Source organism: Colobus angolensis, unplaced genomic scaffold (genome assembly GCF_000951035.1).
Source record: "Colobus angolensis palliatus isolate OR3802 unplaced genomic scaffold, Cang.pa_1.0 Scaffold239, whole genome shotgun sequence".
NCBI lineage: Eukaryota > Metazoa > Chordata > Mammalia > Primates > Cercopithecidae > Colobus > Colobus angolensis.
In genome coordinates, this window is record NW_012115588.1 from 1,426,527 (window position 1) to 1,441,321 (window position 14,795).

The following is a 14,795-nucleotide window of genomic DNA, read 5'->3' on the forward strand; positions in this document are numbered from 1 at the left end:
TTAGTAGAGATGGGGTTTCACCATGTTGGCCAGGCTGGTCTCAAACTGCCGACCTCAGGTGATCCACCGGCCTCAGCCTCCCAAAGTGCTGGGATTACAGGCGTGAAGTCACCATGCCTGGCTGGTAATTTACTTTTCATTTTGTATTTTTTTTTTTTTGCTTCTGAATGTCAACATCTCTGTGAGCTCCTGGGACAATTACAGACACTTGTTGCAAAAGTTCCAGGAAGTGGCCAGCTCCGTGCCATGGAAGCCTGAGATTCCTGTGAAGCCTGAGTCAGATGCACCAGGCACAAGCCCAGGGTGGAGACTTGGGCCCTGGCAGATGACATTCTCTGCTGTGACTCAGTTTTCCCTGCCACACCCCTCCTGTGCCTGCTGGGGGTGGCCAGAAATAGAGCAAGGGAGGGGCTCCGAAGAGGGCAAGCGACCGAAGGAAGAAGCCTTTACTGGGCAGCAAGGCAAAAGAGGGAGAGGATGGTTTTAAATCATAATCAGGGCTTTGAAAAAAATGAGTCAGGTCAGGAACCATGGCTCATGCCTGTAATCCCAACACTTTGGGAGGTGGAGGGGCGGGGATCACTAGAGCCCAGGAGTTTGAGACCAGCCTGGGCAACAGGACAAAACCCCACCTCTACAAAAAATACAAAAATTAGGCTGGGCACGGTGGCTCATGCCTGTAATTGTAGCTACTCAGGGGGCTGAGGTAGGAGAATCACTTGAGCCTGGGGAGGCAGAGGTTGCGGTGAGCCGAGATTGCACCACTGTACTCCAGCCTGGGACACAGAGCAAGACTCGGTCTCAAAAAAAAAGTATGAACTAACTAATGAAAGAAAGTAAGAAGCAAACAGGGCAGAGGGAGCCCACACAGCTCAGAGCACCCAGGGAATCTGCACAGATGTGAAAGGTGTCCAGGTCCAGAAGTACCAGGCTGTGGGGAATAAGGCTGGGGGAGGGGGAGGAGGGAGGAGACCTTATCTTCAAATCTCTCACCCCCTGCACTCCTACTCCATAAATGGACCTAAAAGTTCTGAGGGGTTCCTTCCACTCTGACGGTCCATGAGGTAGTGAGTGTGGTTCAGAGAATGGGCTCTGTGGACAGAGAGACCAGGGTTTAAAGCCCTAGGCCACTTCCTGGTGGCCTTAGCAAAGGACATCACCTCGCTTTCTCCATCGGTAGAATAGGCGGACAACAGTATCTACTTCAGAGCAAGACCATGCCCTGAGTACAGAGTAGATGCCTGTAGGTGCCTGGGCAATGCTGTGATGCTGACAAGGCAGTGGCAGCGGCCGGCACTCACCTCCCGGTCGATGAGCCGCAGCGAGTACTTGATGTCCGGACTCTCGAGGGTGATGGCTGGCGTGGAGCGCTGGAACAGCTTCATGAGCAGACTGTACAGGAACCAGACCGGGGAGAGCACCACATGGCCCAACTGTAACGACAGGGACCCGCGGGCTCAGCACAGGAGCCTGCCTTTCCCTAAACACACCGGCTCGTCCACACTCCCAGGCCTCTGCTCATGCTGTCCCCTCTGCTGGGAGCACCCTCTCCCCACCACCCTCATCCAGACAGCATCATCAATTTTGGTGCCCACTAGGAGAAGCTATAAAGACCAGACTGAGCATTACACCTGTTGCTCATTACACCTGCCACTGAGCATTACCCAGGCTTCTATGCTCAGTACCATGAGAAAAAGCTCCATTTCCTCTGAGGAGCCAGGACCAAAAAGTGCTGTGTCTCTAAGCACATATCCTTTTTCACTTTGGCAACTAGGAAGCTCAGAGCAAAATTAATCTTGGGCATAATATATTTGTGCTCCCTCCTTCTCTTCCTTCCTTTAGTCAACTTCCCTGGTCTTTTTTTTTTTTTTTTTTTTTTTGAGACAGAGTCTTACTCTGTCACCCCACCCAGGCTGGAGTGCAGTGGCCCAATCTTGGCTCACTGCAACCTCCGCCTCCTGGGTTCAAGCAGTTCTCTGCCTCAGCCTCCCGAGTAGCTGGGATTACAGGCACCCACCATCATACCTGGCTAATTTTTGTATTTTTAGTAGAGACAGGGTTTCACCACGTTGGCCAGGCTGGTCTTGAACTCCTGACCTTGTGATCCACCTGCCTCGGCCTCCCAAAGTGCTGGGATTACAGGCATGAGCCACCACGCCCAGCAACTTCCCTGGTCTTATTAAGTGATGTCAAGTTCTAGCTTGAGTTAGACAACCAGACAAGTAATAACCCCAACTCAGAATCTATCTGAAAGGCCTACACTGACCAAATGGCTCTACGGCACCTTTAAATCCGGTCCCTTGGGGCCACTGAGATTGATGCTCTCCTCTTTGCTCTCCCACAGAGCACACTAGAACAAGTCAGTGAAGCTGGGTGAACTGAGCCACTTCCCCCAAATGACATCCACGAATGTCCCTGAGCCCTGGGGTTTTGCCATCAGGTGTAAGGGAAACGAAGCACTGAGCCAGGCACTGGGAAGGTCACTGGCTGTGTGACCCCCAAGAAAGTCCCTTCCCCTCTCAACCGGAGTGGACCAGGTGATCTGCAAGGCCCCCAGAGCTGTGACTCTACTGCTCAGACCACCAAGGTCAACAGCCTCAGGGATCCCAGGGCCACATCGGGCACCACACAGGCATGGTCCTCGCAGTAACCCCACGCGGTAGGCACTGTCACCGCCACCGTTTCGCAGATGAGGAAACAACCCAGAAAGGCAAAGCGACTCACCCAGTCACCCAGCTGGCAGGTCGGAGCTGACCCAGAGTCCACTCATCCCTTATACCACGCTGGGATACCTCAGGCTCAGGCGGACCGCGCCACACAGCCCTGAGGGGCTGTTCCTTTCCAGCCCCTGCCCCCAACATCTCAGCCTCAGGAAGGCCCTAAAAGGGGACCAGGCATAGTGGCTCACGCCTGTAATCCCAACACTCTGGGAGGCGGAGGCAGGGGAATAGTTTGAGTCCAGGAGTTTGAGACCAGCCTGGGCAACAAGGTGAAACTCTGTCACTAGAAAAAATATAAAAAGTTAGCTGGTTGTAAGCCGGGCACAGTAGCTCATGCCTGTAATCCCAGCACTTTGGGAGGCCGAGGTGAGCGGATCACCTGAGGTCAGGGGTTCAAGACCAGCCTGGCCAACATGGTGAAACCCCATCTCTACTAAAAATACAAAAAGTAGCCGGGCGTGGTGGCGTGTGCCTGTAATCCCAGCTACTTGGGAGGGTGGGGCAGGAGAATCGCTTGAACCTGGGAGGTGGAGGTTGCAATGAGCCAAGATCATGCCATTGCACTCCAGCCTGGGCAACAAGAGCGAGACTCCATCTCAAAAAAAAAAAAAGCTAGCTGGTTGCAGTGTCACACGCCCGTGGTCCCAGCTACTCAGATGGTAGAGGCAGGAAGATTGCTTGAGTCCAGGAGTTCGAGACCAGCCTGGGCAACATAGCAAAACTCTGTCTCTATTCAAAAAAAAAAACCCTAAAAGTTGGTTAGAAAACCCAAATCCCTGGCTGGGCACACACCTGTAATCCCAGCTACTCAGGAGGCTGAGGCAGGAAAATCACTTGAATCTGGGAGGAGGAGGTTGCAGTGAGCCAAGATTGTACCACCACACTCCAGCCTGGGAGACAGAGTAAGACTCCATATCAAAAAAAAAAAGAAGCTGGGCGCAGTGGCTCACACTTGTAATCCCAGCACTTTGGGAGGCTGAGGTAGGTGGATCACCTGAAGTCAGGAGTTCGAGACCAGCCTGGCCAACATCGTGAAATCCAGTTTCTACTAAAATACAAAAAATTAGCTGGGTGTGGTGGCGCATGCCTGTAATCCCAGCTACTTGGGAAACTGAGGCAGGAGAAATGCTTGAACCCAGGAGGTGGAGGTTGCAGTGAGCCGAGATTGTGCCATTGCACTACCACTTGGGCAACGAGAGAGAAACTCCATTTAAAAAAAAAAAAAAGGCCAGGCACGGTAGCTCACACTTGTAATCCCAGCACTTTAGGAGGCCAAGGCAGGCAGATCACTTGAAGTCAGAAGTTCGAGACCAGCCTGGCTAACATGGTGAAACCCCATCTCTACCAAAAATACAAAAATTAGCTGGGTGTGGTGGTGGGCTACCCCAGCTACTTGGGTGGCTGGAGCAGGAGAATCGCCTGAACCCGGGAGGCGGAGGTTGCAGTGAGCTGAGATCGTGCCACTGCATTCCAGCCTGGGTGATAGAGCGAGACTCTGTCACACACACACACACACACACAAAAGTGGGGGGCTGGGCACAGTGGCTCACGCCTGTAATCCCAGCACTTTGGGAGGCCAAGGCGGGTGGATCACCCGAGGTCAGGAGTTGGAGACCAGCCTGGCCAATATGGAAAACCGTGTCTCTACCAAAAATACAAAAATTAGCTGGGTGCAGTGGTGGGTGTCTGCAATCCCAGCTACTCGGGAGGCTGAGGCATGAGAATCACTTGAACCTGGAAGGTGGAGGTTCAGTGAGCTGAGATCGCGCCACTTCACTTCAGCCTGGGTGACAGAGCAAGACTCCCTCTCAAAAAAAAAAAAAAAAACCAAAATAATTAAAAACCAAAAACTGCTGACAGACTCCAGGAGCTGAAGAATCCTCCCCTAAACCTCAGAGAGAGCACAGCCCTGCCCTGCTGACACCTGGATCTCAGACTTCTGGCCTCCAGAACTGTAAGAGAATAAGGTTCTATTGTCTTCAGCTGCCTGGTTTGCAGAAAATTTGTTATGGCAGCCCTGGTAAACTAGTACAGAAGCCAAAAAGACAGGACGAACTCCGGCATGTGGTTTTAGATTAGCACTGGCCCAAGAAAGAATTGTTATAAAGGCCAATACTGAGACAATTGATGACATTTGGCCAGCCTGGCCAACATGGTGAAATCCCATCTCTACTAAAACTACAAAAATTAGCTGTGCGTGGTGGCGGGTGCCTACAATCCCAGCTACTTTGGGGGCTGAGGCAGGACAACTGCTTGAACCCAGGAGGCGGAGGTTGCAGTGAGCTGAGATCATGACACTGGACTCCAGCCTGGGTGACAAGAGCCAAGACTCCGTCTCAAAAAAAAAAAAAAATTGAATAAGGCTTGTGGATTAGATAATAGTGTTGTACCAGTGTTACTTTCCTGTAATTATTCTGCGGTTATGCAAAAGAATGTCCTTGTTCTTAGGAGATACACACCGAAATATTTAGGGGCAAAGGGGCAACCTACTCTCAAATGGTTCAAAAGATAGACACAGTTGACCCTTGAACATAGGTTGGAACTGCTTGGTTCACTTTTTTTTGGAATTTTTGACAAATCTTATTTTATTCAGATAGCAGTCTGATCACACCTGGTCCAACAACACTCAAATAATCAAATATAATCAGATGTTAAAGATTGGTCTTCAAACATTCTAGCCAATGATGCCACGCTTGCCTACGATCTCTCCGACACAAAACCACATCAACACCTCAGTGGCCAGCAAACCATTCTGCACAGCTTCCTTAACCGTGAGCTGTTTGAAGCTACCAGGCTGAGCACTACTGACTATTTTTTTCAGGCTCTGAATCGCTCCAGGGATCTCAGCAGGGGTGGGAGGAACCAGCTCAACCATGGCATAGTACCAAAATGTGGCCAATCGAGGCTTCGAATAAGTCACAGCGGCCTTCACCAGTGCTGGGGTCTTCTCCCCAAGGTTATGGACAAATTGAGCCAAGGTTCTGGGATGCAAAGTCCATCATCCCAAACGGTCAGCTGAAGGTCACCCCCCCCCGGAAGGACCCTGTGTGGTTCACTTATTTATTTATTTATTTATTTTGAGATGGAGTCTCACTCTGTCACCCAGGCTGGAGTGCAGTGGTGTGATCTCACTGCGACCTCCCCCTCCCAGGTTCAAGTGATTTTCCTGCCTCAGCCTCCCGAATAGCTGGGATTACAGGTGCACGCCACCACGTCTGGCTAATTTTTGTATTTTTAGTAGAGACAGGGTTTCACCATGTTGGCCAGGCTGGTCTCGAACTCCTGACCTTGTGATCTGCCCACCTCTGCCTCCCAAAGTGCTGGGATTACAGGCATCAGCCACCGTGCCTGGCCAGGATGTGTGGTTCACTTATACAAGGATCTTCTTCCCCCTCTGTCACCTGAGACAGCAAGACCACCCCCTCCCTCCTCCTGAGCCTTCTCAACATGAGAACAAGGATGAAGACCTTTATGATGATCCACTTCCTCTTAATGAATAGTAAATATGTTTTCTCTTCCTTATGATTTATTTTCTCTTTATTTTTTGAGACGGAGTCTTGCTTTGTCACCAGGATGGAGTACAGTGGCATGGTCTCAGCTCACTGTAACCTCCACCTCCCGGGTTGAAGCAATTCTCCTGTCTCAGCCTCCCAAGTAGCTGGGATTACAGGCATGTGCCACCATGCCCAGCTAATTTTTGTATTTTTAGTAGAGATGGGGTTTCACCATGTTGGCCAGGCTGGTCTTGAACTCCTGACCTCATGATCCTCCTGTCTCAGCCTCCCAAAGTGCTGGGATTACAGGCATCAGCCACCGTGCCTGGCCAGGATGTGTGGTTCACTTATACAAGGATCTTCTTCCCCCTCTGTCACCTGAGACAGCAAGACCACCCCCTCCCTCCTCCTGAGCCTTCTCAACATGAGAACAAGGATGAAGACCTTTATGATGATCCACTTCCTCTTAATGAATAGTAAATATGTTTTCTCTTCCTTATGATTTATTTTCTCTTTATTTTTTGAGACGGAGTCTTGCTTTGTCACCAGGATGGAGTACAGTGGCATGGTCTCAGCTCACTGTAACCTCCACCTCCCGGGTTGAAGCAATTCTCCTGTCTCAGCCTCCCAAGTAGCTGGGATTACAGGCATGTGCCACCATGCCCAGCTAATTTTTGTATTTTTAGTAGAGATGGGGTTTCACCATGTTGGCCAGGCTGGTCTTGAACTCCTGACCTCATGATCCTCCTGTCTCAGCCTCCCAAAGTGCTGGGATTACAGATGTGAGCCACCACGCCCAGCCCCTTATGACTTTGAAAATAACAGTTTTCTCTAGCTTACTTTACTGTAAAAATATAGTATACAATACATAAAATATACAAATATGTTATTGGTAAGGCTTCTAGCCAATAGTATACTAGTAGGAAAGTTCTGGGTGAACCAGAAGCTATACATGGATTTTCTTTTTTTCTTTTTTAAAGACAGGTCTGGCCCAGGCTGGAGTGCAGTGGCGTGATCTTGGCTCACTGCAACCTCTGCCTTCCGGGCTCAAGCGATTCTCCTGCCTCAACCTCCCAAGTAGCTGGGATTACAGGTGCACGCCACCACACCTGGCTAATTTTTATTTTCTGTTTTGTTTTGTTTTTTTGAGACAAAGTCTGGCTTTGTTGCCCAGGCTGGAGTGCAGTGGTGAGATCTCAACTCACTACAACCTCCGCCTCCCGGGTTCAGTCAATTCTCCTGCCTCAGCCTCCCAACTGGCTGGTACTACAGGCACCCACTACCACATCTGGTTAATTTTTGTATCATTAGTAGAGATGGGGTTTTACCGTGTAGGCCAGGCTGGTCTCGAACTTCTGACCTCAGGTGATCTGCCTGCCTCGGCCTCCCACAGTGCTGGGATTACAGGCATGAGCCACCGCACCCAGCCTATACATGGACTGTTAACTATACAGGTCAGCCCCTAACCCCCATGCCATTCAAGGGTCCACTGTATGTATGTGCACACATGTAGTATCTAATACATTTAATATACATTAGATATATACTGTACAGAGAGAAATAAAGCAGATGTAGCAAATAATAACATTAGGTACATCTGGGTGAAGAGTACCTAAGAGCTCTTTTTTTTTTTTTTTTTGAGACAGGGTTTCACTTTATCACCCAGGCTGGAGTGCAGAGGCATGATCTCAGCTCACTGTAGCCTTGACCTCTTGTACCCAAGCAATCCTCCCACCTCAGTCCCCGAAGTAACTGGGGCTACAGGCACGTACCACCAGGCCTTGGTAATTTTTTTTTGCAGAGACGCAGTTTCACCATGTTGCCCAGGCTAATCTCAAACTTCTGAGCTCAAGCAATGGGCCAGCCTCGGCCTTCCAAGTGCTAGGATTGCAGGTATAAGCCACCGCATCCAGCCCATAAATGCTCTTTTACAGTAACTTTGAAATTATTTCTTTTTTTTTTTTTTTGAGATGGAGTCTCGCTCTGTTGCCCAGGCTGCAGTGCAGTGGTGCGATCTCGGCTCACTGCAAGCTCTGCCTCCTGGGTTCACGCCATTCTCCTGCCTCAGCCTCCCGAGTAGCTGGGACTACAGGCACCTGCCACCACGCCCCTAAGTTTTTTGTACTTTTTAGTAGAGACGGGGTTTCACTGTGTTAGCCAGGATGGTCTCGATCTCCTGACCTCATGATCCACCCACCTCAGCCTTCCAAAGTGCTGGGATTACAGGCGTGAGCCACCGTGCCCGGCCAGTAACTTTGAAATTATTTCAAAATAAAAAGTGTGTGAAGCCCATACTGGTAGTTCAACTAGAGAGGCTGAGAAGTCAAGGTTCATATAAAACACTGGCTCTCAAGAAAGCTGTTTCACAACTTGTTTATATGGCCTCCCCATATACCTCCCTGACTGTAGTTCTCTCAGCAAATGTGCATGTGTGTTCTCTTCTTATCATTACCCTACTAGTTCCCTTTTCACCTTGACTGCTAGGAAGCTCGGAAACAAGTTCCTTGTGTGCGTGCAGGCCTCTCTACTTCCTTTGTGGGATCTGCTATGGGCCCCTTGAGATAGTGTATCCTGCAGAACACAGACAAGTGCCTCCGCTCTATGCAGGGCCAGGTAAGACACTACTAACCTCTCAAGGCCTAGCCCCATTGCCCCTCCCCTTCTGGAAACTCTACCAGGAGTCCCTACTCTGCAACAATTTGAGGAGGGTGCTCTGGCGGAGCCGCGTGTCCTGTCCCTAGAAGGCAAGGGCCACTGCCTGGCCTATCTCCTTGAAGAGATGTGAGATGAGATGAGCAGGGGCCCAGGTCACGTAGGGGTCTATAACTCGGGAAGTGCCAGCTCACACACAGGAGCTTTTCCTGCCACCCTCATGGGGCCATTACCAACTGAGAGGTGGAATAGCCAAGTGAAGGAAGGGCAGGGTGCTACAACCTCATACCAGGCCTGGCCCCCACCCCCAAACCAGCCCAGCAGCTCCAAGCTGCCCGGCTACAGTTACAGGCCCTTTGTTGGGCTTAAAACAAAACGCCTCTCTCCCAGGCAGGGCCTCCATGATGGGTGCAGCTGAGGCCTCGCTCCATGGGGCCCTTGGTATTTGACTCACGGGTCTAAAGGAAGGGCTGTGGATGCCTAGCCCAGCCCTCACCCATGCCCAGGGCCACCCAGCTGGGGTCTCTGGCAACACCCATTTAATCAGCATGGCCCAGGTGTTTCACTCATCCTTCAAGGCCCCAGTTGGCAGCTGTGGACTTGAGTCAGAGAGACCAGGATTTGAGTCCCAGTTTAGGATGGCAGGAGAGTCGCTTCACCTCCCCGGGCCCTACCTGGAGGATGGGGAGGGTGGGGAGGAAGGAGGCACCCAGCGGTCAGCGCCTCTGAGCTGGCGCTGTTCCGAGTAGGGGCCACAGGTTTCCTGGGATATTCCCCACCTCAACCCTAGGCTGCGGGTGTGGTGATCATCCCAGCACGTGAGGAAACTGAGGCCAGGAAAGGGGAGTGACCTTCCCCGAGTACACCAAAGCCAGCCCTCCAAGCACTGCTCACCACATGACACTGTTATCTGTCCCTCAGATAGATGAGGTGACCTGCCAAGGTCATGCAGCCCTGCAGGGTGGGCCGGGACTGGACTCCCAAAGTCCAGCCCAAAGTGCTGCTCTTCCTGAGTCACCACCCAAAACAGGCGCCCTCTCTCTGCTCCAGTTACAGAGCTCACAGCCCAAATCTGATATCCTGCCTCCCACAGTGAGGCCTGAGCACCTGCTCCCAGCCCCGGGGGCCCAAACCAACAGGCGGCTCCACCCTCTCCTCAAATACCCACCATAGCTCCCCACTGCCTACCTGAAGGCACTCTCTCTATGGCCCCAACTCTGGACTCACCTCCCAGCTCTCTGCTCTCTCAACATTAAGCCCATCTTGCTTCAGGCGTTTGCATAAGCTCTCCTCTCTGCCCCAAATGTCCTTCCTCTGCGGGCATCCAACCAGCAAACTCCTATTCATCTCTCAGAGCCCAGCTCAAACATCAAAATCTTCCCTGATGAGCCCTTCCCTAGCTAACCAGGCCCTTGGTAGACTTTTCACAGCCCCTGGTCCCCTCTGGAAACTCCCTGGGGTGAGGACAATTCCGATGATTGCTCTGCTATCGACCTCTCCCTCAGTCACAGAAACCACACCCACGGGGAATAGCGTCTAGGGAAAAAGTTGGCGGAAGTTACCTTCCCAGGAAATCACCATTGTTGGGGGCCCTGGCAATGAACCTGAATGACATTAGGAGTTGGAGTTGTGCTTGCCGCTCCCTAGAGCTGTTTTTCCAGCACAGCTGTGTCAGCGCACAGCCCAGCTTAAGGCCTCTCTGCAGGCAGCTGGCTTCAGTGGCTGCGAGGCACCTTCTCCCATTTCCTCCCTGGCCCTCCCACAGTGATGCAAGGTGGGAACAACCATGTTCCCCATGTGACAATGAGGGACAAATGTGTGGCAGTGAGGGCACAAATGTAGCTCAAGGAGGCCCAGGGTGGAGCCTGGGTGTGGTTTCTGATTTTCTGTTGCTTTCCCACTTCCCTCACTTGCCCTAACCCTAAACCCATGGATGTGGGCCTGGGTGGGCATTGGCCATTGCACAGACCTTCGTCCAACCCCAGGCGCCGGCTCCCCACAAGTATCCAGAGGTGGCCCTGGAGCAGATCCCGGGATCTGTGTCTGTCGTCACCACCGTATCCCCAATACTCCACGCAGAAAGCACTCAACAAATATTTGTGGAATGAATTAGTGAAGGGACAACAGGCTCCCACCCTCCCAGTCTTTTTATTTTGCCTAGAAGTTTCCAGAACCAGGACAAGAGCCCAGACTCCTGGGTGAGGGCGGGGCACAGCCTGTCCTGTGTGTCAGAAAAGCCCGCTTGTCCCCCAAGAGCACAGGCATCAGAGGTGGGCTTAGGATCCGGCTCCAAGCTGTTCCCACGCCTGTTCCACACCCAGAGGATACACGCAGATCCCAGAGCTGAGCTGGGAGTCAGGCACTGCTCAGAAAGCCGGGCTCGCCGTGGGCAGCGGATGAGAGTCAGGGGCCTTCCTTCCAGTGTCCGCTCCCAACAACGGGGGCTGCCCGGAGCCGGAGGGGGCAGCCTTTGCTCCCACCACCTCATTCAGTCCTCAAGCCTGTTCATGACTCCTCCCACTACAGGTGAGGAAACCAAGCCTCAGGGGACAGACTTGAGCCAGGCGAAACCTTCTGGCCACGAAAGAGAAGGGGTGGGCTTTTTATAGGTAAAAGTTCTTATCTGGGGAGGCAGCCACGGGCAGACCATCACCATCTGTCAGTCATTTAGTCCACAAACCCCAGTGGGCACTCAGGTGGCAGGTCCCATGCCCAATGCGGGGGACACAGGCCAGGAGGCCCCACCTGAGTTCAAGCCGAAGTGGGAGACAGACATCGGCAGAGAGGGTGCACCACAGCCAGGAGCAGCGGAGGGGCAAAGGTTTTATCTCCAGAAAGCTAGAGGCCCTACCAGACTCACACGGTAGAGTACACTCTATTCCCACCAGCACTGGCTGGAACAGGCTCTGCCCCATTCCCACCCACAGCACCACCCCCACCCCCACCAGCAGTGGGCCAAGTAAACAGGAGGCAGATGGCTGAGGCCAAGGTCCCACCCCTGTGCCTCCTCAGTTGTGCTGCACGCACACTCACACACACACTCACACACACATACCACCTCACCCCAGCCACCTGCAGGCCCAGGGGACAGCTGCCTCCCAGCCCCTGACCTAATGCCCACAGGCCATGCTCTGCCCCACCAGGGAACCCACCACCCGCCTCTCCTTGTCTCTAATAACACAGAGGGGAAGAGGGACACAGGGTGCCAGAGTCCCAGGGAGCCCCCAGCTAATACACCATAGCTGAGGGGTTGCATAGCTCTACTCCCCACGCATAGAATGCCCTGCTCAGCTGCCCACCCCTAGAATTCCCTATGGGGACCCTGGCCTCCACTCTGCCCAGACCAGGTTTGGGATGGGCAGAGAGAGCTGCCAGGGCCCCGTACCTAACAGGCCCAGTCGTCCCCAGGTGCCAGTTCCCTGCCCTGGAGCTTGGACAAGCCAGTCGGGTTACTTGCTTACCTGTCCCCCGCCTGCCCGCCAGCGGTCCCACCAGAATCTGAGCGGCACCTCCCTCCTGGTACTGTTCTAACAGGGAGGAAGTGGGAGGGAGCGGAGGAAGTTCTGCGGTGGGGGGCTCTGGCTTGGCTGGGAACTGTGGGGGAAGGGAACTCAGGAGGAGGAACAGGTGGACACAGCGCTGGGATCTGGGCCACCGACTAAGAATGGGGCTGCCAGGGACAGTAGGAAAGCCAGGCAGACTCTACCTGTCAGCCTGTCAGGGTCGCTGAGCACTCATAGCCGGGCTGGGAAGCAGGGGAACCACAGTTCAGGATGGCAGGCCAAGCTCCAACGTTCTCCCAGTGTGGCTGGCAGACTCTGGGGCCAACCCCTGGCCTGGATCTCCCAAAATGTTGGGAGAGGCCTCCCACGGGGCCTGCATGTCCTAGATAAGACACCTAGTGCACCAGGCCCCCAGCCAGCCTCCTGCAGACTGTGGGGAGCCCTTAAGCCAGGAGGCCTGGCTCAGAACGTGGAGACATTCTGGGGCAAGCGGGGATCCCAGCAGCACCCACAAAGGGTAATCCCCACCCACCCTTGGAGAGATGGGGCTCGGGGGGTTGGTGAAGGTCTCCCGACTCCCAGGGAGGGCTCTGCCCCTCACAGGGGACTACTCAGTCATTCCACAGAAATAAATGGAATGAGGCCAGGCACGGCAGCTCACACCTGTAATCCCAGCACTTTGAGGAACTTGAGGATCACTTTGAGGATCACTTGAGCTCAGAAGTTTGTGACCAGCCTGGGCAACATAGCAAGATGTTGTCTCCACTAAAAATACAAAAAATTAGGCCAGGCACAGTGGCTCACTCCTGTAATCCCAGCACTTTGGAAGGCTGAGGCAGGTGGATCATCTGAGGTCAGGAGTTCGGTACCAGCTTGGCCAAGATGGCGAAGCCCTGTGTCTACTAAAAGTACAAAAAATAGCTAGGTGTGATGGCGAGTGCCTATAATCCCAGCTACCTGGGAGGCTGAGGCAGGAGAACTGCCTGAGCCCAGGAAGTGGAGGTTGCAGTGAGCTGAGATCATGCCACTGCACTCCAACCTGGGTGACAGAGAGAGACTCCGTCTCAAAAAAAAAAAAAAAAAAATAGCCGTGCGTGTTGTGCCTGTACTCAGAATGCTGAGGTAGAAGGATCACTTGTGCCCAAGAGGTTGAGGCTGCAGTGAGCTATGATCACGCCACTACATTACTGTCTGGGTGAGAGACTCTGTCTCAAAAAAGAAAAATAGAAATGTGTACAGCAGCCAGATGCTGGGGAAGTGGCCATAAATCCAACTACCAGCTGGAAGGTAAGGAGCACCACCAAAAACAGCAGGGAAGGGTTGAGTGGAGACCAGGGGAAGCTCTGGAGACACAGGGAGGACATTTCAACAATAAAGAAGGCAGGTGCTTTCTGGGGAAAAATGGGGAGAGTGTTGCATGAAGGCTGAGGTGATGCCCACAGGTTCACCCTGGGGTCTGAACATTCCCAAGTTCTGGGTTGAGCCACATTTTCCTGAGCAACCGCCCAAGCCAAGAGGCCTTTTGCCTGATTCCCCAAGGAGGAGCCTCCAGCGCCAGAGGGTGGATCCAGGTGCCCTCCAAGTGGCAGATGCCAGGTGTGGAGGTGGAGGTGGAGGGGTGCTGGGCTGATGATTCCTTCTGTGTCTGCCTCCCCACACACAGCGGGTCACTGTTGACGGAGGAGCTGCCCTCTGCAGCTGCAGCCTCCACGTGTCCACAAAGACTCAAGCCTCCAGCCCCACCATGATCAACTTTTGAGAAACTGGAGAGAGGAGGTGGCCTGGGGGGAAGGGAAGGTGGTTCTAGGCCAGCCCAGAAGTGACAGCAGCAGAGTGGACTTTGAAACCGCATGGAGCAGGCTCCCTCGGACGGCGGCGCTGTGGGACGGTGGCCAAGACTAGCTTGCATTTCCCCATCTGTGAAATGGGGCAAACAGCGCTGATACCACAAAGTGTGAGGTCCCCAGCACAGCTTGCAGAGTCAGTGGGAGCCTGGCCCACACACTGCGCACTGGGAGGACGCCCCAGCATCCTCGGGGTTCTGTTCCTTGTTGCTAAAACGTGCAAAACCCTCTGACTCAGTGACATCGCGCACACACACGTTCAGTCACAGTCACATCGCCCATTCACATACTCCCGACACACACACATCACACGTCTCCATGCCCGCCCTTCACACCCACCGTCACACTCACACACTCACTCTCAAGCCACAGTCATTCGCACGCTCGCTCACACACTCACAACCACGGGTCCCTCCAGCAGCCAAGGCCCCGCGGCGGCCAGGGCAGGGCTCGGGTGCTCCCCGTTGCTTGGCTCTGCCGCGCACCCCGGGCAGGAGAGCTGGTTCCCCGCTACAGACGGCCAGGGCGTGAGTCGCCGTCACCACGTTGCTCGCCCGGGCAGGGCTAGGGTGCGGTGGGGTG

General features: G+C 53.4%; 1 protein-coding gene and 1 pseudogene across 2 annotated transcripts in view; both read right to left on the minus strand.

Annotated features, from left to right (window-relative positions):
• Positions 1 to 12,662, minus strand: part of LOC105514027 (NADH-cytochrome b5 reductase 3) — a 29,567-nt gene extending 16,905 nt beyond the window's left edge. The window contains exons 1-2 of one of the 2 annotated variants that reach the window (XM_011945123.1): positions 12,328 to 12,662; positions 1,302 to 1,433 (exon numbers count right to left, since the gene is read on the minus strand). In XM_011945123.1, coding sequence (XP_011800513.1) covers positions 1,302 to 1,385 — 84 coding nt within the window. In that variant the 5' untranslated portion in view covers positions 1,386 to 1,433; positions 12,328 to 12,662. Of the gene's footprint in view, positions 1 to 1,301; positions 1,434 to 10,093; positions 10,340 to 12,327 lie in introns of those variants that run through there. The other variant, XM_011945122.1, reaches the window with a different exon arrangement.
• Positions 5,395 to 8,863, minus strand: LOC105514037 (annotated as a pseudogene).
• Positions 12,663 to 14,795: the final 2,133 nt, after the last annotated feature.